Here is a 26,901-nt window from a genome sequence, read left to right as displayed (position 1 = left end):
TATGTAGTATATAGTGGGGGTCCCTGCTTCATCTCTCTCTCAGCTAGGGGGTCCTTGGCCTGAAAAGGTTGAAGACCCCTGCACTAACACGTTGAGCATCCAGGAAGTCATATGAACTGCAATTTTTGCATCTTCTATCCTGAACTGATGGAACTTTAAGTACATTATAACCTAGTAATTGAACCTCACAGGCTAGGTTCAATCCACTTCCAATCGGGGGCTAGCGTGTGCTCGACACCCACCTGGAGACAGGTGTAGACGGCGTTGGCCAAGTAGACCGCCTGGGTGGTGTGCGTGGGGGCAGGCAGATCCAGGTCGTGGGGCAGCAGCTGGCAGCGCTGCAGCAACGTGGCCAAGGCGCTGACATTGCCACTCATGCTGCACAGCTCCTCCAGGAACCAGGCGCCGTCGCGGGACGTCAGCTCCACCAGCTGCTCGCCGGCACTGGCCGCCGCGCCCTCCATCACCAGGTTACGCCTGGGAGAAAGAGAGGGTCAGAGTTAAGAGATTTAGAGTGAGAATCATGTTAATCATGAGCCAGAGATGAGGAGAGTCAGACAAATGGAGAGTGTCACAGAGAGAGTGAGAAGAGTCAAGAGATGGTAAGCGAGAGTGAGAGAGATTTAGAGTCAGAGGAGTCTCAGAGAGAGAGAGAGAGAAAGAGAGAGAGTCAAGAGATGGGGACATAAGAGGGAGAGTTGAGAGAAAGTCAGAGAGATAGAGTTAAAGGGAGATAATGGGAGTATCAAGAGAGAGTTTTATGTTTTATGCACAGGCAAGCAGTCATTTTGTTGGCTTACAGTTGTCAGTTGTTTGACCCAGTCATGAAGTGATTAAAGGGATAGTTCACCCAAAAAATGACTTTCTTTCTATCGATTAGTCACCCCATGGACACTTGAATTCATGGATGTTTTTTTGTTTTTGTTGCATTCCTAAGCCAATAATTCTGATGACCGTCAGCGGTTCCGGTAGGAGACACAAAGAGTCTCCTTTGTGTTTCCTACCGGAACCGCTGCGACAAAAACAAGTCTCCATTGGGAGACTAATCGATAGAAAAAAAGTCATTTTGGGGGTGAACTATCCCTTTAACAGCTCTGAACAGGGATGAAGGTCTAAATGTACAATATACACATTAGTCAAAAATAACAGGCACAGATTCCAAATGACAGTTTCCCGAAGATCTTTTTACACTCCTTCCCCCTCTGCTCACCTGGTGAGCGAACACAGTGCTGAGGTGATGATGCCGGCCAAGCTGAGCGAGCCCGGCTCTCCGTTCTCCCGCAAGAAGACAGCGATGCAGCGCTCTATCTCCTGCAGCTGCTCCTCGCAGGCATGGGCCGTGGTGCCCTCCGCCTTCAGCCGCTCCGCCTGGCGCAGCACGCGGCCGTTGGTGTCGGCCGCCTGGTGCTGCAGGGCCAGCTCCACGCTCGATAGGAACTGGCAGGTGGCCGCGGGGGGCTGCGGGGCGAACAGCACCTCGTATCTGGATGGATAGAGGAGCAGGGAGGTGTTGGCATCACTGTTGCTCACTTAGAAAGTGTGATGAGCTCATTATGGAGTGGACTGTAAGAGCAAATAATAAGACTACAATATAAATCTATTCCATTTAACCCATTAAGACATGAGACAGTTTTCTGAAAAACATATGTTGCCATGTCAGTGGAGCTCAAAGTTTTAATTAATTAAATTAAAATGTCAAATATTTCTCAAATCAAATAAAGATAATTTATTGTGGAAACCTTTAACCCGTCTGCTCCCCTTTATGACAGGATTCTAATAGAAAATATGTCCTAAAATTAACCCATTAAAACGCATCTGTGTCATTTTAGATTTGAGTGTTGGCCATTTAAAAATAGCAGATATACAAGCTCACAGTGCGTCGCTGCGAGCTTGTAGATCTGCCATTTTTGAAAAGATATTGACTATATAATTAAGGGACAGACCCATTAAGCGAACATTTTTAACTCAAATCTTTGCTTCTGTTCTGGGGGTCCCTAGAGTAAAATATTTGAGATGGGGGTCCAAGGGCCAAATACAATACAAATACAATCTTGACATGAAAACGTTTGAGAACCACTGATACAGCAACATAGGTTTTTCAGAAAACGGTTAGGATTTAGAAGACCTTTTTCGAATCGGCCTCAGGTCTTAATGGGTTAAATAAATCATAATTACAGTTAGGCGGTTAACGGACGACCCCGTCCAACTTAGTTGTGTGACTACTGACTGTCTGTAGATGAGCTGGCAGTGGTCCACGGTCATGTCTGGCATCAGCTCCTCCATCCAGGCCTTCCACTGGTGGGCGCGGTGGCGGAGCAGCGTGGCGCGCGGGTACAACAGGGCCACCGTGGCGTAGCTGTGCAGCTGCTCCAGGCAGCCTCGCAGGGCCCCGCGGCGCTGCTGCAGCAGAGCACTCACCTCCGCGTCCAGACCCTCACACTGGCTGATCAGGTGGGCCTGGCCGGCATTCTGCAGGAAGGCCGTGGCCGGCACGTAGCTGGGAGGACCTGGCAGAGCGGAGCGATGGGTGGTGGAAGAAGTACTCGCATGTTTTACTCAAGTCAAAGTATCAATACTGCAATGCAGATATACTCCGTTACAAGTAGAGGGTAGAAATATACTTAGTACCAAAAGTACTCATTGTGCAGCAGAATGTCCCATTTCCCCAAGTTCAAAATGTATTAAAAATCTTTTGAAAATAGCAGATCTGCTTTCAAATGGCCTAAATATATATAGGGCTGAAGTGGTTAGTGTGTTTTGTAATAATAATAAAAATCTACCAGGTAACTAGTAACTAAAATGTTCATATAATTGTAGTGGAGTAAAAAGTACAATATTTTCCTCTGAGATGTAGTGGGGTAGAAGTTAAAATGATTGAAAATGTTAAATACTGAAGTAAAAATACCATTTGTTTTTACTTAAGTACAGTACTTGAGTACATGTACTTAGTTATTTACACCACTGGGTGGAGGGAGACTAGATGGAAAGATGGTCAGAGCGAGAGAGAGGGAAGGAAGCTCAGCTCACTCATTCTAGCTTCTGATATCAGAGAATTACAATATATCAGAAGTTGCACTGTATCTCACCGAGGTCTATGGGGCTGCTGATGTCCTGCAGCAGGCTGGCCAGCTGCGTGGCCTCCAGACTGGAGAAAGCTGCCTGGTACTGGGAGATCCACTGGTCCAGGTCTGACAGCTTGCCTTGGATGGCCTCCTGCACCGTCCGCTGGCGTGACTGCAGCTGGGTGTGGTCAGAGTACCTACACAGACATTCAAACGTGTTTTTTTTAATAATCTCAGGAATATAATATATCTAGCACATCTGCAGTGGTTAGGTAGGTGGTATTTAACCACTGCAGTATATCTAATCTTATACTAACAGAGCTACACAGCCAGAGACATTGTTTTCCGACCTTTGCTCTAGGGTGAGGATGAGGTGGTCTGTTCGGTTCTCGGCGCCCTCCAGGAAGGCCACCTCTTCGAGCAGCTTGGCCTGCATCTTCTCCGCTTGGCATAGCAGTTCCTGCAGGGCCAGGTACTCCTCCACCGCCTCCTCCACCTGCGGCAGCGCGGCCAGCATCTCCTCGCGGTTCTTGAACCAATTCACCTGAAGGCAACATTTTTGTGGAGTTGTGATTTAACCACTTAAACCTTACATACTTCATTAGTCCCACAGGGTTACTTCATTAACCCGGGTCCCATAGGTTAAAAAAGGCCCCAACCCTTTTAACCTCTACACCAAAAGTATTTGCCGAAAATAGCCGACCTACAAGCTCACAACAGGTTACATTGTGACACGGTGTGAGCTTGTAGATCTGCTATTTTCTTTAGTTTATTAGTTTATCTTTGAATAAATCCAGCAAATTGTCTCACCTTGATCTCAGCAACACGAGAGGAGAAGAGGGAGCGAGTGATGTCCCTCTCCATCTCCCTCTTGCTCTGCTTGCTCTCGGCCTGCTGGCCCCCGCCTCCGTACACGGCTCCGGCGAAGCCCACCTCGCCCCCGGCGGTCCAGTCGACCAGCGGGTCGTAGACGAAGGCCTCCAGCAGCGTCAGCAGAGTCTCTCTGCCCCGACGCATCATCTGCACCACCTGCAAAGCAAACACCACAACTGCTTTTTTAGGCTTTGGACATTCTGTGCATTTTCACAAAGTAATATCAGAATACTCCTTAATAAATCGAATCAAGTTCCTTTTCTTGTTTTTTTCTTCTTTCCATGCATGAAAAACTGCGTCACTTCTGTACAGAGGAAATTAAATTGAAAGTCACAGAGAAACCTGTTGTCTACTCTTGATAATCTATATGCATACGTATAAACATTCTGCAAATCTCAGTTTATGGCAAGTTTATGCCAGCTTTTCCCATTATTATTATGAAGCAGTTTTGTAAATAGGTGAAGTATTTATAAAGATCACCAAGTCCATTTAGCGAAAGGGGACAACGATGTGTCACTCCCACAAAACAATAGCTGAATCACCCACAAACTGCCAGCAGCAGATGCCATGAGAGTGGACTGACAGAAGATACACTCCTCATCAGCCATTCAATTATTTATATATATATATATATATTATACGTAGTATTCTGAATATTAAACATAGTGAGAAATCAGAATGTGTGTAAATTGTACTGTTTGTGTTCCAGCACTGTGCTGAGGGTGGTGGTGGTGGCGTAGAGTGACTGACCTGCTCACAGGACAGTCTGAAGATGCCCTCCACCCCGGTGACACCCAGCGCCGTCTCAATGTTGTGCGTCATACGAAATGGCACCTTCTCAGGGACACGTAGGCTTTTCCCTGTTGACACAAAGATTGAATCAACTTAAGTATAGCTATACACAAAGAGCTGCAAAATGACAATCTTCAATTCCACCCAAACTTGTGTGCCACAGAGAAAGGCTTTTCTTTGTTTACCTGTAGTGATGTTACTCGGCAATTCTCACACCCATTTATCTAAAAATTAAGATTTCCATCATATCGTTGCTGTAGGGCAGAAACCTCCATATATTAACTGTGTTCTTTTGTAAATTAACGCCCTACTTGGTCATACTTCAGCGTCACTCAAAAGCATCAAAAGTAGCTGATCTACAAAATGCGGCGTGACGCGACACGTTTTGAGCTTGTTGATCTGCTTGTTGAATAGAGACGATATACCAAAATAAGTTAATTTTCAATAGATAACTTTAATGCCAAGAGGCAAATGTCAGAGGTTCACTCAATGGAATCATTAGAACGTTGTACCAAAGAGCAATATCCGTTTGTCTATAGCCAATTTGAGTAGTAGAGTAGAATGTTTTACTCAATGCACTAACACTTGTATGAGCATGACAGAGATAAACTACAACAAAATATCTTCGGATTTGGACAATTCATGTACAGTAAGACACCCAAGTTGACATGGAAAAAAGCGACAATGGCCGAAAAGTGAGTTGTTTGCATGTATGATAGTATGAAATTAGAGTAAAATGTGTTACTGTGGTCGGTTATTTAGAATGTGAGCTAAATACCTGCTGTTAAACATGAGACACTCCTCACATGAATGCGATTCAGTTTAGTGGAACCCTGACCTTTCTCAAAGCAGACGTTGTAGTCGATATGCACCACCTCTCCGGTGGTCATGTCAATCAGTACGTTGTCCAGGTGACGGTCACCAAGGCCGATGATGTAGCCCACCATGGACATGACAGCAGTGGACCTGGTGTAGGACTGAAGGTTTAAGACAATGTCATCAACATGTCATCAACCAAAAAGATGTGCCCACATTAATTCCTACTTAGAAATCTGACAGAAAAACAATTTTAGGAGCCGACAAGAAAAAATCTAAATGTATCAAATTAACCAGAAGAACGTTTTCTAAAATAATTGAATGGTATTTCAATTCTTACACATGCGTAGTATGGCAGCCGCTGTTAATGCACTGCCACCACATTCAACAACTCAATACATACATACATACTCCCTCTCAAATTAAACTTTTGACAAAAACTCACAATACATGCATTTAATGTCAACTTCCGTAATAACAAAAGAAACGGGGTCTAACCTGGGTGACCCTCCACCACTCGCTAGGTGTGGTACAGGAGCACCACAGCTCCTTGGCCAGCAGGTTGGGCGGTGTGGCATCCATGAGTTCCTTCAGCACCTCCTTCATGACGCTCAGCGGCCAGTCACGTCGGGACACGTCCAGGCTGAGCCCCACCGCCTTGAGGGCCGGGCCGATCTTGCTGTAGTAGAGCTCGCTGGGCCGAGGCACCAGGGGAAGTGGCTGGGCCTGCTGCTGGAATGAGTCCTGGGCCTGTTGGGAGAGGACAATTCACATGGAAATCAGACGCAGAGTTGGCGGGATCAAACCCAGAACCTCCAAAAGGCAGGCGCTCTACTGACTTGAGCTACCTGGACACAAGCAATGGTGTAAAGTAACTAAGTACATTTCCTCAAGTGCTGAACTACAATTTTGAGGTTTTTACTTTACTGGAGTATTTCCAATGTTCAGTACTTGTACTTCTACTCCACTACATCTCAGAGGCAAATATAAAAAAATGTTGTACTTTTACTCAAGTAAATTTTGAATTCCGGACTTTTGCTTGTAACGGAGTACTTCTACAGTGCAGTATTGCTACTTTTACTTGAGTACAAAATGTACTTTTTCCACCACTGGACACAAGGGCCCGGGCGCAGGGCTCGAATAAATAGTTTTAGTGGGACTTGGCAGGTAACTTCCATTTAAATTTGTATCTTCATTCAGACCTAGGAGGTAGTGTGTGAGAGAAACAGAGGAATGACCATTGACCTTCTGGGCCTGCTGCACGGCCTCTCTCTGCTGCCAGCGCTTGTAGAGGCCAAAGAGTGGCGTGGCTCCATCCACCCACTGGATGAGCCCGGAGCGCGTGCCCAGCGGCGTGACGGAGTAGTGTCGGGCGTGGAAGCGTGGGCGCTCCTGCTGGTTGACCTTGGTGAACATGGTGTTAACGATGGACAGGAACTGCATGATGCGTTCGTCCAAGTGCAGGTCCTCCAAACCTGAGAATGGAGATAGAGGGGTTATGACAGCTATTTATGACTGCAACATAACATTGACACACGTTTCTCCTAAAGTCATTTTCATTGTAACATAATTGCCTCGGTTTGTATTGATCAATTCTTAACTAGATATACAGCAGGGAAACATGTGTTAATCTCAGTTAAGTATAGGCAACGTATCGCATCTTATTGTCACAAATTAATACATTTTAAATCAGTAAAACTATCTGACTCTTAACACATCGGGTGCCAGCATTTTTTCATAACAACTTACCGTGGGTGCCAGTATTCTCCCCATTGACTGCGCTTTGCTGTTTAAAGTTTCCGCGTGCGTTACAAGCAAATCCACGCAAAAAAAAGCATCGATTCATGTTCTGCCATGAGCCTGGCTACAGGCTGGAATCATAACATTCCCCTTGCGGGTTACAACGGGGGGGGGATCGCGCATCGCGCATGACCGTTTTTCCCCACAGGAAACAGATTCGGAGATATAGGCGTTTCAAAGTAGGAAATAGACAGGAAGCGGATGGGGAAAAAAAAAGTGTTTCCGGTGAGCGATCTGGCACTTCCTTCGCAGGATTACAATGGGTGCTCCCAGAGCTGCTCTAGCCCCGCCCGCGCGGAGAAAAACAAAAAAAACAAAAAGACTGAAATCACGGTTCAGACCGTGTTAGGCACCGAAGCTTCGGAACCGCCACTATGTAAACACACGGTTCAGACCGTGTTTGGCACCCGATGTGTTAAGTAATATTCACAATTTACCATTGAAATACTGTGGGTTGAGTACCATCCAGCCATGTGATAATGTAAGATCGAGACAATCCGTACATTTATTTTACATTGATCAAGCCGACTGCCACCGAATGCGTTTTTTAGATTTTGGTCTGGAAATGATATTGCACTTGTTCTTCCCCACCTTTGAAAAGGTACGGGTAGTTGTGTCCGTCTGAGCCCAGGAAGTAGAGTTTCTTGGGCTTGGTTTTGGTGGGTAGGATGGTGATGGTGTTGCCCACGCTCTGGATGGTGACCGTGTCCGTGGCAGACACCTCCCCGGGCAGGGCCATCTCCGTGGCGGCCATGGAGGCCAGCCGAGGGCTGATCTCGTCCAGACGGAGCAGGTAGCTGGCGCGCTTCTGGGCCCGCTGCTGCAGGCTCAGCATGACCTGACCACCAGAAAAAACACACACTTCACTATACTTGTGCAGCAGCAAAACAAAAAGTGCGGAATCTGCACATGCTAGGTAAAAACGCACATGGAACACCCAGCTGTGCGGACGGATTTAGTCTATTCTAGATGTTAGAAATGTTATTAAGGTTTTCAAAATGTTTCTTCTTTCCATTGTGGCTTCAGATGTTTTCTAAGCTGTACACACTAAAATGCTGAGGATTCATTTAACTCTGAGAGTTACAAACGGATAAATCAACACTCACGTTTTAACAGTGCATTACTTGCTGCTGTAACAACACAATTTCCCCACAATGCCAAATACAATGCACACACACAGACTGACATGGCCCAATTCTTGCCCTGGCCCACAAAAGAACAATTCCCCTCCAACCACACAATGGCGCACCTGTTTGAAGGGTGCCCAGCTGCTTGCAGGATTGGCTGGGTTGTGGGGGTTCTTGAGTCTCTCCAGGGCGGCGGCGAGCGCGTCGCCGTACGTCTGCTGGAACCAGGTCTCGTGCGGCGTCTCCGCGGGAGCGGCCGTGATGCTGCGCACGTGGTCCAGGGCAAACACCACGGGCCGCATGAGGGCCGAGTGCTTCTCCCTCATGATGGCTATCTTCTCATCTCTGAGGGGGACGAGGTCACGTGGACAACAGAGGGGCAATTTAGTTACCGAGTGTTTGAGAGACAATTCTAAAAGTCCAACTATTCATTAGTTTAACCCATTAAGACCTGAGGCCGCTTCTAAAAAATGTTTAAATCCTAACAGTTTTTCGGAAAAAAATATAAAAAAATAATTTTCACGATTTTTCAAAAATAGCAGATCTACAAGCTCATAGCGCGGCACTCGGTGCCGCGCTATGAGCTTGTAGATCTGCTATTTTTGAATAGCCAAAGACATCTAAAGTGACACAGATGCACTCCAGGTCTTAATGGATTAATATGTTATGTTCTTTTCTCCTATTTGTATTTATTTATTCTTTTGTGGCATTTTCTGATAGCCAATAGACAGGAAAAGAAGGGGAGAGAGGGGGGATGACATGCCAACAAAAGGCTCTAGGTTGGATTTGAACTTGGGCCGGCTTGTAGATCTGCTATTTATTTTAAAATCGTGAACATTTGTGTATATTTATTAATTTTTAAAGCGAAATTCAATCAAATCAAAGCGGAGACTCTGCTGGCTTGAGAGACTCTTCTGTATAGGTGCACAACTAAGTCAAACGCAGGCTTTTAATGCGAGTGAAACTCACTTGCGCAGTGTGTTGTTGTTCTGCACACGTTTGACCTCGTCCTCTAGCTGCTGTATGCGGCGCAGGACGTGCATGTGCTGCTGCTGCAAGACGCCCAGCCACAGCTCATCCCACAGCAAAGTCACCCTGCGTAGCTCCCCAACCAGCATCTGCACCTGCTCATCACACACACACACACACACACACACACACACACACACACACAGGTTAATAGCTTAATACTAGACCAGTGTTTCCCAAACATGCCGTGTTTTTTTCTATTCCCCCCGCCCCCCAATTCTTTTTTCAAAAATGTCAAAAATAATGTCCGATCCAAAATACCAGATATTTACATTTCTACTGATTATCTTTGTCACATAAGATTGAGCTAACAGTGAAGTTTTTGTGGGTTAGGGTGGTATGTGTGGTACCGGTTTTCAGTTTTGATTTGCTAGCACACAACCATCTCCATGGGTCTGGAGTGGATTGGCTGAGTAAAAAGGGACTAGTCGTCTCCGAGATGATAGAGCTATGTCTAGGCAGTGCCGCATACTTTATGCCCAGGCCAATATGCTGCTTCGAAGGTTCAGCATGTGTTCTGATCCTGTTAAATGTGCTCTATTTAAAGCATTTTGCATTCCCATGTATACAGCCTTCTTGTGGTGCTCATACAAGAAGGGTAGTATGCGGAGGATCAAGGTAGCATACAATGATGCCTTGAGAATTCTACTTAAGGTCCCCAGGTGGCATAGTGCCAGTCACTTATTTGTGACATGTGGTATACACCTGTGAGGCTGTCTTAAGGCACTATGGGTTCATGTCTCGCCTGGATGAGTCCAGGAATAGCATTATTGAGGATATAGTCAATCCTGGGAAAAGCTGTCTCCGGTACTCATCCAGGGTACGGAATCACTGGAGAAATAGTCTTTATGTGTGATTTGTATGTAAATAGTATGTCCTTGTTTGTATGAAGTGTTTTTATCTATTTCTTTTTTTTTTACTTTCTTAAATATTTGTTTGTTTTTATCTGTACGAAATATGGACCCCCTGTGTGTCTGGAATAAAGTTTGAATTGAATTGAATTTGTCAGACCCCATGCATTTCCAGGATAACAGATAACACTCACAAAAAAGGTTTTGCACATTTTTAGAGCAAATTGCCCCACAATATAGTAACATATTTTGATGGTAACTATTAATATAATCGCAATACTATCATTATTGGCACTGTCTCCAGCGATGTTTGTGGGACTGCGTCACTGCGTACCAATAATTATGGTAAAGCACACCACCTCGTGTAATATTGCTTAAGCGTAGCTTTGCAGTGGGAAGCAGTTATTACCTGCAGCACCATGGTGGGGTTGGCTGTGGACAGCTTCTCTACTATCTTGCTGTAGCAGTCGTGCATCATGGCCTGGTCCTGGCTGGAGCAGAGCGCCGCCAGCTCCTCTCTGCCCGCCTGTCCGCCGCTGTCCTGAGACGCCGGCTGGCTGCCGGACTGCTCGTCGTCGTCCTCCTCACCCAGGGCCTCCGCCTGCATGGTGCCCAGGAAGGTGGGCAGGGCAGAAGGCAGCTTGCTCCCTGCAGGGGTGTGGTGATTTGATTAACCACTGGGGTTCCTTATTTTGGGCATGTCATTATAGGTAAAACATGTAATATTTTCAAAACTTCTCAAAAATTGTCCAGTTTGTAACGTGCTGTGACATTGTCCGATATTTGTCGTATGACGAAGTATAAGGGCTTAATTGTTAAGCAAAATGTACAAATATATTCTATGACAGTGTGACATAAACGGTCCTCTCCAAGAAATAGTTAAATAGTAGGTTGGAGAACGAGGGTGTCTATCCACTTTTCCCTGCGCTAAATCCCTGGAAGATGGATTGCTGCAACCATCAGCTCCCAGTACCAAGCAATGCTACTCATACGGCAAGTTGGCGGTGCCCGGGATCGAACCCAGGACCTTGTGGTCAAAATGCGACTGCTCTACTGACTTGAGCTACCCGGACAAGAGATGGGACACTTTTAGGTTTAAGTGTTAGTATTAAGGTCTGGCATATATGGTTGTATACACATACCAGCGTTCTGGGCCTCCCCTCCCAGGGACAGTGAGCCCACGATGGCTGGGTAGAGGATGAGGTGCGGAGAGTCCTGAGCCACTCTGCACAGCAGGCTGCAGATGCTCTGTCTGATGTAAGCCTCTGGGTGGTTGAGACGGGAAAACAGCTGAGGGATGATGCCTGTAGAAAGACCCGAGAGGAGACCAAATTAACCATTATTGCAGGTAAATAATACCTGCTCTGCCATCTCAGTTGGATGCTGCGGTCTCCTGGCAGAATATTGCTTTTTTTTGTCCATGTTGTTGAGAGGTTTGACTGATTTTAACACAAGAAAGCCTAGACTTTCATGATTTGCGTTTACTACTATTGTTATGCTTGTAAATTGTTACCGGTAATTTGGGAGGAACAACAGATTGAACTACAATTTGTATTAATGTACGAGTACCAACTTTGACTGTGTATAAAAAGTGTAAATATCTAAAGTGACTAGAGAACTATTCTTTGGTAGAATTTTTCCATTCGTACCCTTCCAAGGTACGGTGGGTGTGGAGGCCAGGCCCAGCTCTAGCCCTTCCCTCAGCTCGCCCGCGTGCTTCACCAGCAGACGGAGCAGACGCAGGGTCGCCATGACGATCACGTCGTCGTTGCTCTGCTTGATGTTCTGATTGGTCAGCAGCAGCTTGGGGTCGTCCTCGTCAATGTGCACCTGAGAGTAAAGAGAGACGATCAATGGTTATGGAGGTGTATGAAAATATGTTTTTCAGATTTCATATCAAACTAGAAAATGTGCTCCTCGGAGCACAAGTCTCCGCCAGCAGACTTGTGTTGGGAATGTTGGGAATGTTCTAATTCTTATGTTCTAATTCTTACAAAAAATAGAACATGTTACTGTGTCATAGTAACATGACACACTGTCTGTATAAGTGTCCTATCCGTCCTGTCTGTATAAGTGTCCTATCCGTCCTGTCTGTATAAGTGTCCTATCCGTCCTGTCTGTGTAAGTGTCCTATCCGTCCTGTCTGTGTAAGTGTCCTATCCGTCCTGTCTGTGTAAGTGTCCTATCCGTCCTGTCTGCGTAAGTGTCCTATCCGTCCTGTCTGTGTAAGTGTCCTATCCGTCTGTCGGAAAGGCAACATGTAACCACTAAATGTTAGCTTGGCTGATGGCACTGATGTCACTTCGGAACGCGCACCGCAGCGCTCCGAAATGACACATCTATTTATAGGCCGCTATACGTCATGCGTCTCACTAGCCAATCAGAGCACACTCTTTCAACGTATTGTCACGTGTCACGTGAGGCTTGACCAATGTTAGCTTGGCCGAGGGGGGGGGGGGGGTTGAAAACATAGTCTCCTGGCAGAGACAATAAATGATTCACAGGAAAAACAAAATACATGCAAAATTCAAGGTTCACTTTATTTGTCATTTACAGGCTTCCACATGAAAACGGAAATCGTACCAGCAGTGTACAATAAAATAACTATCAATAAATAAAAAATAATCAAATCCTTTGTAGTGTCTCAAAAGGAACTAGGATACCAAGTAAGCAAAGAACCCAGCATCTGCCTAAAAAACAACATGTTAAGTTTGCTAACTAAATAAGATATGCAGTCAGAAAAAACTAATCTCTGAAATGGCTCAGATGAAATTTCCACGTATAGTCACCACCACCACCGTAGTACGCGAGGCCACTCACCTGTCCAGCGTTGAGCTTGAGGAAAGTGAAGTAAGCCCTACAGGAGACTCGGTACAGGCTGAAGATGCGGTCCACCACGCGCCGCCACACCCTGATGAGGCCGTCGGTGACGGGCTGGCCCGCATCCGCCAGCCAGGGGCAGGAGGCCAGCAGCTGGCGCCAGATGACGTCCACCATGTCGTCCTCTTCGTCCTCCTCCTGCTGCAGGGCCATGTCCTCGTCCTGGAGGAGAGTCGCGTATACTCATCAGCAGGAAAATTCTCATTCTACTACTCTGGCACCAAAAGGTGGAATGCCCCGACACCATCCCTTAACCCATTAAAACCGGGAACGCATCTGTGTAAAACACTTTAAACATTATTCTGTACTTTGGCTATTCAAAAATAGCAGATCTACAAGCTCATAGCGCGGCACCGAGTGCCGCGCTATGAGCTTGTAGATCTGCTATTTTTTTTAAAATCATGAAACTTTGTGCAAATCTTTGAATATATACATTTTTAAAGCAAATCTTTGCTTCTGGGGGTCCCTGGAACAATATTTTGAGATGGGAGGGTCCGTGGACAAATACATATTATTTTGGGTGGTCCTTGACATGACAGTTTGAGAACCACTGATATATAGCAACATAAGAAAAAAAAGACACGTGTAGAATCCAATAATGGGTTAATAAATGTGTATCACTGGCTTCTTTCAAAACAGGCCTGAAAATTCATCTATTAGGAGACCACAACGGGAGGTAAACGCAATTTTCCCATAGAAAGGAGGTGGCATTCACTACTGAAACTTTTCCTTTTCTTTGTACATTATAGTGTTTTGTATTTGTTGATGACATGTATTATTGTGTTAACGTTATGCTATGTTAATGAATTGAATTACATAGGACCATAATGGAAACGAGTTCCCAGGACTTTTTTTTTTTGTGTTTTAGCCAAAAAATGTCTGACTGTACCTCGTGCCGTGAACAAAAAGGGAACAAAAATCCCTGTTAAAGTTAGTTGCGTGCCGGTGTCACGTGTTGAAAATAGCCGACCTACCAAGCTTGTGAGCTTGGTAGATCGGCTATTTTTGACACGTGACACTGCCGCACAGCTAAGTATAAAATAAATCAGGCTATGGTGAGACAAATACATTTATCATGGTGGAGCGTGGAAAGAGGGCAATCTGCCCAGGACATTAATTAATCCTAAACTACCTCTGTGTTTTAATGGGTTAAAGTGATTCATTAATATATGATTGCAGAAAGAAAACGAGTGTCTGTAAGTGTTGATCTAAAATCAGATAAATCTGCGAAAATCTTTCAAAGGTGGAGGAATTATGAGAAATTTGATTTTAAAGGCAAAAGCTAGGGGGTGGCAATTGCAATCCCCTGTAACCCCAAATGACACCCTTGCTCAGGGAGCTTACTCTGCTTCTTCTTAGCCTAGACAATATATCAGAGTTAAGATTAGACTGTATACTGTAGGTTGTTCTAGGACACATCCATTTCTATTCTGCCAACCACAACAACAGGGGCCGATACTGTCCGGCAGACAGTTACCTGGATACCAGCGGGCCGACACATGGCCTGTCCCAGGATGCTGAAGATAGCATCTTTGTCTTCTTCACTGGTGGCGGCGGGAAGCAGCTCCTCAATGTCTTTCTTCTCCCCAGGAAGGAGGGGAACGCCCTCCCCTTGGCTGCAGAAGGAACGAGAGAACAACTAAATAAAAGCTCATGACTCTCATCTGACACCAAACGTGAACAGTAATGGTGATAAAATTTACTGGAGAACGGAAAGAGTCAGACTGAATGCAACTATTTCAAGTTTAGCTCACTCACACACCTAGTTTTATTTAAATCCATGTAAAAATCCTTTTCCTGAACTGAAAACATATGAGGGCTGATCAGAAAGCTTTAAGTTGTACCTAGTGTTCAAACAATTAGTCGGCCATTTGGTAAAAAGGATTTGATTCGACTGGGGGATAAAGTTATGAGGGCAATTCTAAGGACAATTTCTTTGACCAAAAAAACGCCCCTTAGAGTTATCTGATTCCATGTATTTTATCATGTAAAGTATGCAGTGGTTAAATGAAGGCTAAAGGCGATTACACACCGGCGAATATACGCAAAATTCGGACTCGTTCCGAAAAATTAAAGGACGCTTTTTCGCTTCGCTTTTTCGCTCCATGTAAGCTTGCATTGACTTTATAAAGGTTTTTTTTTTAAAAGTATTATTCGCATGAAAAAAAATCGCCCCGGTGTGTAAGGACCTTAAGACTTCGAACTTTTTGTCCAGCCTTCATATACAGTACAGTGTGCCACCTTTAATAATGAATTGCATTTTTATAGCGCTTTTCCAAGTGCTCAAAGCACTTTACAATGGTTCATTCATTCATTCATACAGGTGGGGGACATTGGGAGGTGGAGCGGCGAACAGTCGACGCCAGCGTCCCCACTTTTCCCACATTCACACACCAATGGCGGCAAGCGAGCGCCGACCGAATCATTGGAGGCAATGTAGGGTTCAGTGTCTTGCCCAGGGACACTTCGACATGTGGTCAGGAGGAGCCGGGATTCGAACCGCCGACCCACGGATCATTGGACAACCTGCTCTACCTCCTGAGCCACAGCCGCCCTATAATAAGCCATACTGTGGATCCTACATCGTCTCCACTAACCTGGCATTGTCAACCACCTTCCTGCCCCAGCGATAGGCCCAGCTGGCCAGGGCAGCCCAGGACTTGGCCACTTCAGGAGCTTGGCTGGTAGACAGCTGGTAGAGCTGGCCGAGAACAAAGTCTGGCTCCCCCACACCCACACTCACTGGAGAGACAAAAAGACAGAGAGAGAGAGATTCTAAAAACTGTCACCAAGTCACATGCTACTGTAAGTAAAGTAGCAGTAAGAATGCAGACAATCTATCCATCAAATCACCAGCGAACTCGAAACAACTTGTATACAATGGCTTCATGCAACAATATGGTGCTTTTCTGTGGAAGCACATTATATGAGGTCCTTCACCTGTTGTTTCTGCAGTGATGCGAGGGATGCCCTGTTCCACCAGGGGGAGCTCCAGCAGTGCAGCGATGTTGCAGCTGAGAGGAGACAGGCTGCCTGCGGTGCCGGCGTTGCACGTCGTCAGAGCTCCAGATCGCTTTACCACCTGGACCAACACATCAATCACACACAATTTAGGCATATCTAGGCATTTAGCAGACGCTCTTAATCCAGAGCGAGGACAACACAAGAGATATTACATCAAATGCATAGAAATAGTAATTAATAATAAATTCATACATAAGTAAACCAAGAACCTATCATCAGCCTGTACATTGAAACTATAAACACACAATGCCAGGTCAACAATGACCTGGCATCTGTCTACATAACAAGCTATCCAAGTTACACGTTAGCCTTTGCATAAGCCTGCAAGGTCGTCAAGGCCTAGGGGGAAGTGGTACGGGCTGAGGTGGAGTCTGAATGGTGACACACAACATCGTCATACACAAACCTTCCACTAAGGTCACTGCCCGTTCATCTAAATCCGAATGGACCCTTCAAGGGTCTGCAACACTGTGGAACCAAGGTTCGATTTGTGCCTTCTCAGAGCTAAACGTTAACACTCTGTCTACCTGTTTAAGCTGCGGGGTGAGGTCCTTCCAGTCCGCCAGGAGCCACTTGCACAGGGTGAGCACCGAGCGACAGGCGGCACGATCACACTTGCCCTGATGGCAGTAGGACAGGGCACACGAGCTCAGCATCTCCATGGCTGCCATGGACTGACCTGTAGAAGACAAGAGGTTACAGGTGTGGTTAGATGTCAACCATTTCAGGGACCGGGTGGAAATCTCTGCACTTTGATCAGCCAGTTCACTTTCTTAGCAGTCAAAAGTCATTAGTATGATACATAGGAACAGGACAGGTGTAAGGTAGGCCAAAAACGTATCAAATTAACTTTAATGAATGCTATGGTAAAAATCGCTATGCCTTCATCTTATTAGTGTGAGCGCCATATGTTTTTCTTTTATCATGTCCTCACCTGCAGTACAGAGGACTTTGGCTTTCTCTATTTGCAGCTCTGGCCCCCACTTCTCCCCAATCACGCCCTTCAGACTCAGTCGCTTGAATGCGCTGCTCAGCTCGTCACCCTCCACCTCCTCCACCTCCTCTCCCTCTTTGCTCTTCTCGGCGTCGCTGCATTGGCTAAGGAGCCGGGTGGCCAGGGCGATGTTGCCCTGCTTCCGGGCGAATTTGACGGCGGTCAGACACAGCTCCATCAGGTGGCCGTCTACAGGAGCAGAGGAACCTGTAGACCAGAGTGTTAATGAAAGCACTTTGAAATGTCATCTGGACACTAGCATGTACAACATCACATGCATGAAGATCAAATACTGCCGACAGAGTCAAGAATAAGTTCTACTAAGTGGGTCACCGGACCATTTGGCTTCATGTTAGGGACGTGTTTTGCGTTCTTCAGTTCTAACAACATCTTTTAAACAATCTGTGTTTGAATAAATGTTATAATGAACCATAGAAGTCATCTATCTGCAATTATTAACTCATTGAGTGCCAGAATTGCCAGATTTTTTTTCTGGCTATGTTGTCCCAGTGCCAGAGTTTTTTTTTCAAAAAAAAGAAAAGTGCTTAGGAAGCGAGATACAGCCTTTTTCAGTTATAAGTTAAACAAGGAGTCGATGGAGCTGCACATCTTCAGATAATGATATCTTGGGTTCTGAACATGTTTAAAAAAAACAAAAAAAAACACGTCAAACACGTCATTGGCACCCAGCGCCATAGCGGTAAAAACACGTGAAACACGTTAATGGCACTCAATGAGTTAAGCTGTAGCTTTGTAGAAGACGAGACATCTATAAGTAGTATGTGTTTGTTCAGGGCTAATCTCACAAAACGCTGGACCGATCAGCACCATATCTCGTGTGCACGCCGTCAGTGGGTTAATGAAGTACTATTTTTTTTGTCACATATTATGCTTTGTATTTCTCAAAACATTGAACTTCAAATGTATAATGTAAGTTAATGGGGCTCTGCTCAGGCTGAAACCTTTCCCAAATTTTGGAAAATGTCATAGATACGTCAGAGACTGGCCACATGAAGTCATTGGTATAAGACCCTGTCTCTTTTTTATATCTTACCTTTCAGTTTGAGCAGTAGCTGTCTTTGGAAGGTGGTGTATCTGAGTGCATGGAGCCAGGGCTGGACGTCCTGCTGCTTACAGGAGCTGAGAGCTTCACTGTACAGTGGGATCACACAGTCCTACAGAGAGACAGCAAAATATTAATCATTGTAAGGCAAAAATGCTTGAACCAAAAAAAGTGCTGTACACTCAGTAAACAAATATAAAAATACGTAAGAGTGTGCAACACATGACCTAGACACATTGCCTAACGGAAACAGCAACTCTCAGTCTGAATCATCGAAAGCCAAGGAGTACAAGTGAGTTTTCAAACGTGATTTAAACAAAGGGCCAGGTTTGAGACGCTCCAACATGGGGTGGAAGATCGTTCCACAGTTTGGGCGCTAAAGCGGAAAATGTCTCCCCTGGTCTTCAGCCTTGGTTGTGGGACCCACAAGACCCTTGTAGGGTTATTGGTCAGTAGAAGCTCTGATATGTACATTGGTGCCAACCCATTTAAAGATTAAAAAACAAACAAACAAACTGAATCCTGCAACGAACAGTGAGCCAGAGGAGGGAGGCAAGACAATAATGTGAATTGGGCCGTTTCCCTCTTCTGGGGATCTCATTATAACTTGCAGAATATTTTCACTATTCACCGTACAACTAAGTATATCAGGCGCAAGTGTTTAAAATGCCGATAACATGTACGTCTATAGGCGTACTTCATAGCAGACTCCTTGGTTATCTGTAGGCCTACCATTGTCACATTTTAAATGGTGTGTGTACCTCTTGGCCGGTGAGTGTGTTCTCCAGGGCAGAGGCACAGTGCAGCTGCATGGTGGGCAGGGTTGGCAGGGAGTCAGACAGTGTGAGAGTAGACAGACGCAGTGGACCCAGAGAGATACGCCCCGTCTGCTTCAGGTAGCGCACCAGCGTACTGCAGAGGACCACAATCACATTAACCCTTTAAGACCGGGAACGCATCCCATTTTCACTTAAAAAAAACAGATATAAAAAAATTCAGATCTACAAGCTCGTAGCAGGCACTCTGTGAGCGCTATGAGCTTGTAGATCTGCTATTTTTGAATAGCCCAAAGTATAAAATAATTCTTATAACTAAAAATCTAAAATGACCCAGTATGCGTTCTCGGATTGAATGGGTTTAACAGACTACAGGCTAGAAAAGCCAACATGGACAGTGAAGCAGTGAAGTATAATTACTCAAGTACTGTACTTAAGTACAATCTTTAGGTACGGTACTTTTTACTTTACTGGAGTATTTCCAATTTTCGATACTTTTACTCCACTACATCTCAGAGACAAATATTGCACTTTTTACTCCACTACAATTATTTGAAAACTTTAGGTACCTTGCAGATTTAGATTACAAAACATGCATTAACCACTTCAGCCCCATATATACTTCAAGCTAATTGAAAATCTACAAGCTCAGAACTCACTCTGATGTTGCCGTGGCTTTCTGCTCTTGCTGGTGATTGGCTGTCGTCATGGCACTGACGGAGCTGCGAAGGAGCTGCACCTCGATGGCCTTCTGAAGCTCTGAGGGGTCTGGACTCAACGCCGATGGCAGCAGACGCTTTAGATCTGACATGCACAGTGCACACACATGGTTTAAGAAACGCTTAATGATTCAATAAAGACAAAAAGATGCTTCCAAAAACACAATAGTGCCTGGCTACTACAACTAGAGCCCAACCGACATAAGATTATTGAATAGGGCATGTTTGATACTGACTTAGTTTTTGTTTGTAGGCTGTTTTAGGGGGTGTGTTTCGAGGCTACAGGCTAGCTACGGCAACACTACCTGGTCAACGTGCTTGTAGTTTCTACCACATACGTCATAATAGACCAAATACGTACGTGGTAGACGGGTTTGAAAACCCGCCTCCGGAGCTACAGAGCAACAGCGAAAATATATAGGTGCATATTGGCATGAAAGCACTTGACTAAAAACACACAGACATGGTTGAAAAGTGGCAAAGCGTCCTTTAAGTGGTTGGTTGTTAAGTGGTGGTTTGACACATCTTCAACCCAGCAGCAAAGAAGATACAATCACCACAGTTTCAAGGTGGGCACCCAAGTCATCAATTGAGTATCAATTAGGGATGCCAGAAACTGATGAAACTCAAAATTCAAATATTGTAGAGCCCTCACAAAGTTTTTTCGACTATTCTACCAAATATCCAGCAGCCGGTCAATGGCAATTTACTGTACAGTAGTATTAGCCTATATTTTGTCTGTAAAATGAATTTGGAGACTATTTAAAAAATCAGAAAAATCAACGAAAATCCGGCAGCGGCCCTAGTATCAATTCAGTATCCAACCAAAGGTGAAATACAGTCACCATCTCCCCTTCTGTCCCAGAGTTACGGCGTTAAATACGTTTTGATAAAACATTATAATGTCACAGTGAAAGCAACCTACCCAGCTTGTCTTTGGTCGTGGAGGAGTTGAGCAGGCCGTAGTCCTCTCCGGGCAGCAGCTCCAGTTGGCTGCGGCACTCGCCGAAGTCCCCGTCCTCGAAGCGGCTGAGGGCCTGAATGTAGTTGAAGTCGGCCTTGAGGTGAACGCTGGCCAGGTTGGGGCTGTTCTTCTTCAGGGCCTGGATGCTGGCCTGCCACTCCTGCACCGAGGGCCAGTCGCAGAGCGCCACGTAGCACTGGCAGGCCTTGTTGACCAGGAAGTTGAGCACCTCGGGGGAGCACTCGCTGGACTTGAGCAGCACCGTCTTCCTGCCTTCGCCTGGAGAGAGAGCGGAGGTCACAAGAGACTTGAAACACCACAGCACTTTCTGACTGCACAGAGGTGTCACACGCATGTTTATTTGCTAAATCAGGGGTCTTCCAACGTTTTTCAGCCCAAGGACCCCTTAGCTGTGAGAGAGATGAAGCAGGGGACCCCCACTAAATATTGGATACAATTGTGCTGCAGATTAAACCTTTTTCATAGATTTCATAGATATCTTTATAGACGTGTTTGACAGCACTGTCATCAGTGTACAGTATGTTGGATTCATGTATATTTTCAGACATTTAACCACTCGAACCGTCAAAACGTAGTGAACTTGACCTTTCACTCTGTACTTGGCCTGCTCTTCCCCCCCCCCCCCCCCCCTACACCAAACCTTTTTGCCAAATATAGCAGATCTAAAAGCTCACAACGCCTTGCGCTGCGAGGCAGCTTGTAGATCTGCTATTTTTGGCTAAAGTTCTCCTCAGAATAGGGATTCTAGAGTTCAAGTGGTTAATGTAAAACATAATTATCCGATCAAAAAGATTTGGTGGCCCCCCCAGAAGTAACTCTGAGGACTCACTTGGGGTCCCGGACCCCCTGTTGAAGACCCCTGTGCTAGATCAGGGGTTCCCAAAGTAGGGGTCGCGGGAGACTGACGGGTCGCGAAATTATTTGGGGTCATTAAAAAAATATATATATATATTTATTTTTTATTTATTTTTTTTTACTTTAAATTGAACAGAATGGATGAAATACCATCTAAAATGATCACAAATGGTACATTTTACCATTTTAAAACATTACAAATGCACACCGAACGTGCAAGTTTATGTGCATAAATGACCTCCAGGTTTAGGTGGGGTCGCGAGTCAATTTCCGCCTTATTTTGGGGTCGCGGGCTGAAAAGTTTGGGAACCCATGTGCTAGATGAACAATAAAGCATGACTACTATCTCTGACAGTCAGGACAATAATTATGCTTTGGTGTGGTCGCATGCAAAAACCAAGATGGACCGAAGCGACAGCATGTGTTTTGCACTGACCGTTGCCTGTGTGTTTGGGGCTGGCGCTAGTGCTGTTGCTGGAGTTGGACAATTTCAACAGCGTGCGATCGAAACTTTTGATGGAACAGTCCATCCCTGTGACGGCGCACAGCTGCTCCTGGTACTCTAAAGCTGCCTTCTCAAACCTGCGCACACACACACACACACACACACACACACACAAGACAATAAATCAGTACAGTAGAGGCTACTTAACCCATTAAGACCTGAAGAAGCATCTGTGTCACTTTTTGATTAGAGCTAAAAAAAAGAATTATTTTACACTTTGGCTATTCAAAAATAGCAGATATGCAAGCTCATAGCGCGGCACCGAGTGCCGCGCTATGAGCTTGTAGATCTGCTATTTTTGAAAAATAGTGAAAATGTGTGCAAATCTTTTAATATATATTATTTTAAAGCGATTTTTTTTTACTCGAATCTTTGCTTCCGGGGGTCCCTGGAACATATATTTTTAGATGGGGGTCCACGGCCAAATACATGTCATTTTGGGGGTCCTTGACATGGAAAAAAGAACCACTGATATTATGGCGAACGTGCAAGTTCTTAGACCCAGTTTACCACTCTGCCCTGCGTTTCATTTCTGGTGAACATTTTAGGACCCATCACTGCATCCTATATGACAGGGTAGGTTGGCCATCTTTGGCTGACAGGAGAAACAAACATTGGTACCTATTTATTTTTAAGGCAATTGATGGGACGTTGCCATCATATATTAATTCCTTGATGGAATGGAATCCTGGAGCGCATGGGACACGCTCAAATGACTGGCTGACGCTAAAAGTCCCTAGAGTAAAAAGTGAACTGGGGAAAACAGCCTTTTGCGTTAGTGCCCCAACTACATGGAATGACCTACAGCTGAAATTTAAGATCAGTTCGCCCATAACATATGGTCAATTTAAATCTTTGATTGCAGATCTACCCACAAATGTCTGTAACTGTTTTTAATGTTGTTTTTGTTATGAAATTATCATTGATATGAATATTGATGTTGTATTGATGTTGTACTGTGCTGTATCTCGACGACACTGCACACTGACACACCTCAATGTCTTTCGAGAATAAATAAAGGTTGAATGAAAAAAATGAATGAATGGCGACATACGTTTTTTCAAAAAACTGTTGAATCCCCCAGAAGCAAAGATTTGAGTTACAAATGTTCGCTTTGCTAACTCAAATCTGAAGATTTGCAAAAAAAATACGATTAAAAAAAAAATAGCAGATCTACAAGCTCATAGCGCGGCACTCGGTGCCGCGCTATGAGCTTGTATATCTGCTATTTTTTGAATAGCCAAAGTGTAAAATTATTATTTTTTTAGCTCAAATGAAAAAGTGACACAGATGCGTTCCAGGTCTTAACACATTGAGTGCCAAAAACGGTCCGGGCCGTTTTTCATAATCCAAACGAGGTGTGCCAAAAACGGTTATGACCGTTTTTGGGCAAAAATATATATATAAAAAAAAAAGAAAAAAAAAACAGTAGAGTGTCCTCACCGGCCCATTGCCTGCAGGGCCACAGAGAGCAGCCAGGGCAAGCTCTTGCCAGTGTTGTACAGGCTCCATGCAGCCACGCCCTGGATGGCCTCGGGACAACGCAGCTCACACAGGGCCTCCACCAGCATCATCAGAGGAACCTCCAACTCTGGTCCCTGTTGTGTGGGACGGCACAGATTGGACAACAAGAGGGTCAAGGATATAGCCTGGCACGGCACAGACTAATATCACTGCGTAGATATTTAGTCTGGAATCTCTGTGTGGAACCTGCATTTCCAAGGGGTGGATTTAAAACTAGAAAATGTGATCCTCGGAGTACAGGTCTCCGCCAGTACTGTTCCTGATTAATCCTGTCTTACCTATTTATATTACATATTGTCACGTGTCACTTGACCAATGTTAGCTTGGCTGAGACGGACACACACACGGAGGGTAAAACTCTCCTGGCGGAGACGGAAAAAAAAAAAAAAATCACACCCCATTCATATTTATAAACAACAGTGGTCATCACAGTGATGGAAGCTCACTTCAAAAAATATAAATGATTTTTTTTGAAGTGCGTGGTGCTATTTATAGTTTTTATTCCACCATGCATCTCGCTAGCCAATCAAAGCATTGGTGACAACATATTGTCACGTGTCACGTGAAGCTTGACCAATGTTAGCTTGGCTGAGACGGACACACACACGGAAAAAAATCCAATCTGGCAGATGCACTGGCAGATTTGTCTGGTTTCCAGGCTAGGTCAAGGAGTCTAGTCATCCAACTAACATTGGATATGTTGGTTGCAATGAATTATTTGCATTGAACTTTAAAAAATACAGCATAAAAAACAACTTTGACTCGTTATATCAGTAGTTGTCACAGCTGCCATCCGTACCTGGGTGCTGCTGTTCTTTATCTCTGTGAGCAGGTCGAAGCCATGGCGCACCGTGACGGCGGGCTGACCCGAGAGGAGGCCCACCCTCATCAGTGCCAGGCGGATCCTGGTCAGCCAGTCCTGACATGTCTGACGGTTGGTGTAGAAGAATGTCCTGATGCCCTGGACACAGGCAGGAGAAAGGAATCCGTCATTACGTTGTTCAAAACGGTGCACGGTGTATGACTGAGGCTGCCATGTGGCCTTACTTTAACCACTTAAAACACCCAGCATGGGAAGACTTTCGCAGAAGATATTTAACCCATTAAAACCAGGAAAGGATCTGTGTCATTCTATTTGCTTTGCATTGGCTATTAAAAAATAACAGATACACAAGCTCCCAGCGCGGCACCCATTTTTGAACATTTAAAATCTTGAAAGTGAGAACTACTGATTTAGAAGATATTGGTAGAATCGGCCTCATGTTTAAATGGGTTAATGTAAAACAAAAACAGAAAAGTATAGAGACCTGAGGGACAACAACGTATGAGGTTTAAGTGGTTAAGGAAAAACATTCTTAAAGGAAAGTGTGGACCCGTTATGAAGTAATGAAAGCAGTTATTGCGTGCATGTACTGGTGCCAAATGAGAGTGAAGGGTTAGGCAAGATTCCAAGGGGCGTTGGGCTGGCAAGGTGCAGGCGGTTTATAGATTGTATAGTGTGTAATAAATATTGTGCGTTTAGCGTCGACAAGGAGCACTTGTAAATGCATGGCATGGCACTGCGGGCCTGCAGTGTCGCCCCTTACCTTGGGCGGGGCGGTGAGGGCGTTTGCACAGCCCTCGTAGGCGTTGTACATCAGTTTCTCCAGGTTCTCCAGGTACTGCAGCAGCAGAGCCAGTCGCAGCTGGTTGGAGTGGTGGCCGTCGCTGTCGCCCCCGGCGCCGCTCCACGCTCCCAGTTCCTGCTGCTCCGGGTTCAAACTGTGGGCAGCCAGGCTCCGGATAATACCTGGATGGAGGCCGAGTGAGCAGGGCGGAAAACAAGAGAGAACGATTTAGCCACGGTTTCTTTCCTGAATGAGTAAAATTAACGACCTCTAAATGCTAGTTTAAGTGTTTGGTTCAGCAGGTTTGGGTCTGTCTCTATTCTGCATCATCATACATACATATCTCCAAGTATAGATGATCCATATATATAATATAGGTATTTGTTAAAATTGGTAAATACCTCAGTAAATAATGATACAAAGTATAAATAAAGTGAGGTTTGCTAAAAATGCATGAATGAAAAGCCCTTGCATTCCCTATAATGCTCAGGTTATTAAACAAGGCTTCTGCAATTGAGATTAATTCTTGTCGAGTACAATACTGTGGTTGATGTGACAATAAAAGCGGCCTTCATGTAGTGTTTATGCTGTGCAGTTTATTCTGCTTCAGGTGCACAGCAAAACGCAGGCATGCGCCTCCCTTACCCTCGATAGTCTGGAAGGTGTCCTGCGCGCGGCCCAGCGGCGTGCGGAGCTTGGAGAGCACGGTGAACTGGGCGGCCTCCCACACGGCCCACTGCCACACTACCGCTTCAGTCTTCAGCAGGGCCCGGGGCATGGAGCCCGGCGTGTTGCCGCTGGCTCCACCCTCTGCACTTCCTCCTCCACTGCTGCTGCTGCTGCTGCTGCTGCTGCTACCTCCTCGGCCCTCACGCTTCTCCAGCCGCTGGCAGCTGTGGTACATGCGCTCCAGCCACGGTTCCTTCCTGCAGACACGCACAGAGCCCAATATATTTAGTAGAAGACTACATGGGGGAATTGGAATAACGACTAAATTGGTAGCCTTTTCTTTTTTTTTAACACCGATATGGAATGTGATATGGAAGATGATTGAATTTAACATAAAGTGATACATTCTCCTAGACTTTCCTCAAGAAGGGAGCTCTTAACATTCAGCAATACTGCAAAATTCCTGTTGCCCTGATGTCAGTGATATCAATGACTGGATGTGAACAAATAAATGTTTGCGTTGATGGAGAAGGAATATTTTAAGACCACATGTAGCCCAGCTAGCATTGATCAAGACCCTATCAGAACCCCGCTCTCTCTCCCTCTCATGCCTCATCAGCAGCTTTCTATCTGTCAGAGACAGACAGACAGTGAGTGAGACGTGACGTACCCCCCGCGGTGCAGGGCTCCATACAGAATGAAGCTGATGAGGTCACTGAAGTCCTGCGGGTGGAATGTGCTGCTGGGGGACCGGCTCATGTGACGACGGATAGCCAATGAGATCTCCCCGATCTCTGGGTGTCTGTGGTTACTGTGGACACAAAAACGATCTCCTGATTACATTTACAATGCTGATTTATATATATTTTGATATGTTGTATTAGGTATCAAGTTAAGTATCAAGTTGTAACACTTGTTGAGAATGATGTCATGTCGATGATCCAATAATA

General features: G+C 45.2%; 1 protein-coding gene across 3 annotated transcripts in view; it reads right to left on the bottom strand.

Moving 5' to 3' along the window:
• smg1 (SMG1 nonsense mediated mRNA decay associated PI3K related kinase) overlaps window positions 1–26,901 on the bottom strand; it is a 66,317-nt gene that overhangs the window by 14,513 nt on the left and 24,903 nt on the right. For all 3 annotated transcript variants that reach the window (XM_084072298.1, XM_084072299.1, XM_084072300.1), the window contains 32 exons: window positions 26,622–26,762; window positions 25,928–26,208; window positions 25,262–25,464; window positions 24,475–24,636; window positions 23,595–23,749; window positions 22,083–22,228; window positions 20,732–21,049; window positions 19,747–19,891; window positions 19,073–19,223; window positions 18,303–18,423; window positions 17,189–17,455; window positions 16,782–16,933; window positions 16,171–16,312; window positions 15,828–15,972; window positions 14,708–14,846; window positions 13,171–13,392; window positions 12,000–12,180; window positions 11,493–11,654; window positions 10,760–10,998; window positions 9,440–9,594; window positions 8,593–8,815; window positions 7,935–8,181; window positions 6,789–7,018; window positions 6,042–6,293; window positions 5,566–5,704; window positions 4,686–4,795; window positions 3,873–4,091; window positions 3,413–3,606; window positions 3,087–3,259; window positions 2,228–2,507; window positions 1,211–1,483; window positions 243–477 (listed from right to left, as the gene is read on the bottom strand). In XM_084072298.1, the coding sequence (XP_083928424.1) occupies window positions 243–477; window positions 1,211–1,483; window positions 2,228–2,507; window positions 3,087–3,259; window positions 3,413–3,606; window positions 3,873–4,091; window positions 4,686–4,795; window positions 5,566–5,704; window positions 6,042–6,293; window positions 6,789–7,018; window positions 7,935–8,181; window positions 8,593–8,815; window positions 9,440–9,594; window positions 10,760–10,998; window positions 11,493–11,654; window positions 12,000–12,180; window positions 13,171–13,392; window positions 14,708–14,846; window positions 15,828–15,972; window positions 16,171–16,312; window positions 16,782–16,933; window positions 17,189–17,455; window positions 18,303–18,423; window positions 19,073–19,223; window positions 19,747–19,891; window positions 20,732–21,049; window positions 22,083–22,228; window positions 23,595–23,749; window positions 24,475–24,636; window positions 25,262–25,464; window positions 25,928–26,208; window positions 26,622–26,762 (6,202 nt within the window). The remainder of the gene's footprint in view (window positions 1–242; window positions 478–1,210; window positions 1,484–2,227; window positions 2,508–3,086; window positions 3,260–3,412; window positions 3,607–3,872; window positions 4,092–4,685; window positions 4,796–5,565; window positions 5,705–6,041; window positions 6,294–6,788; window positions 7,019–7,934; window positions 8,182–8,592; window positions 8,816–9,439; window positions 9,595–10,759; window positions 10,999–11,492; window positions 11,655–11,999; window positions 12,181–13,170; window positions 13,393–14,707; window positions 14,847–15,827; window positions 15,973–16,170; window positions 16,313–16,781; window positions 16,934–17,188; window positions 17,456–18,302; window positions 18,424–19,072; window positions 19,224–19,746; window positions 19,892–20,731; window positions 21,050–22,082; window positions 22,229–23,594; window positions 23,750–24,474; window positions 24,637–25,261; window positions 25,465–25,927; window positions 26,209–26,621; window positions 26,763–26,901) is intronic.

Source organism: Gymnoscopelus microlampas, assembly GCF_963454915.1.
Source record: "Gymnoscopelus microlampas genome assembly, chromosome: 11".
In the NCBI taxonomy this organism is placed as follows: Eukaryota; Metazoa; Chordata; class Actinopteri; order Myctophiformes; family Myctophidae; genus Gymnoscopelus; species Gymnoscopelus microlampas.
Note: the sequence above shows the minus strand (reverse complement) of the source record. Positions and strands in the feature narration are given on the sequence as shown.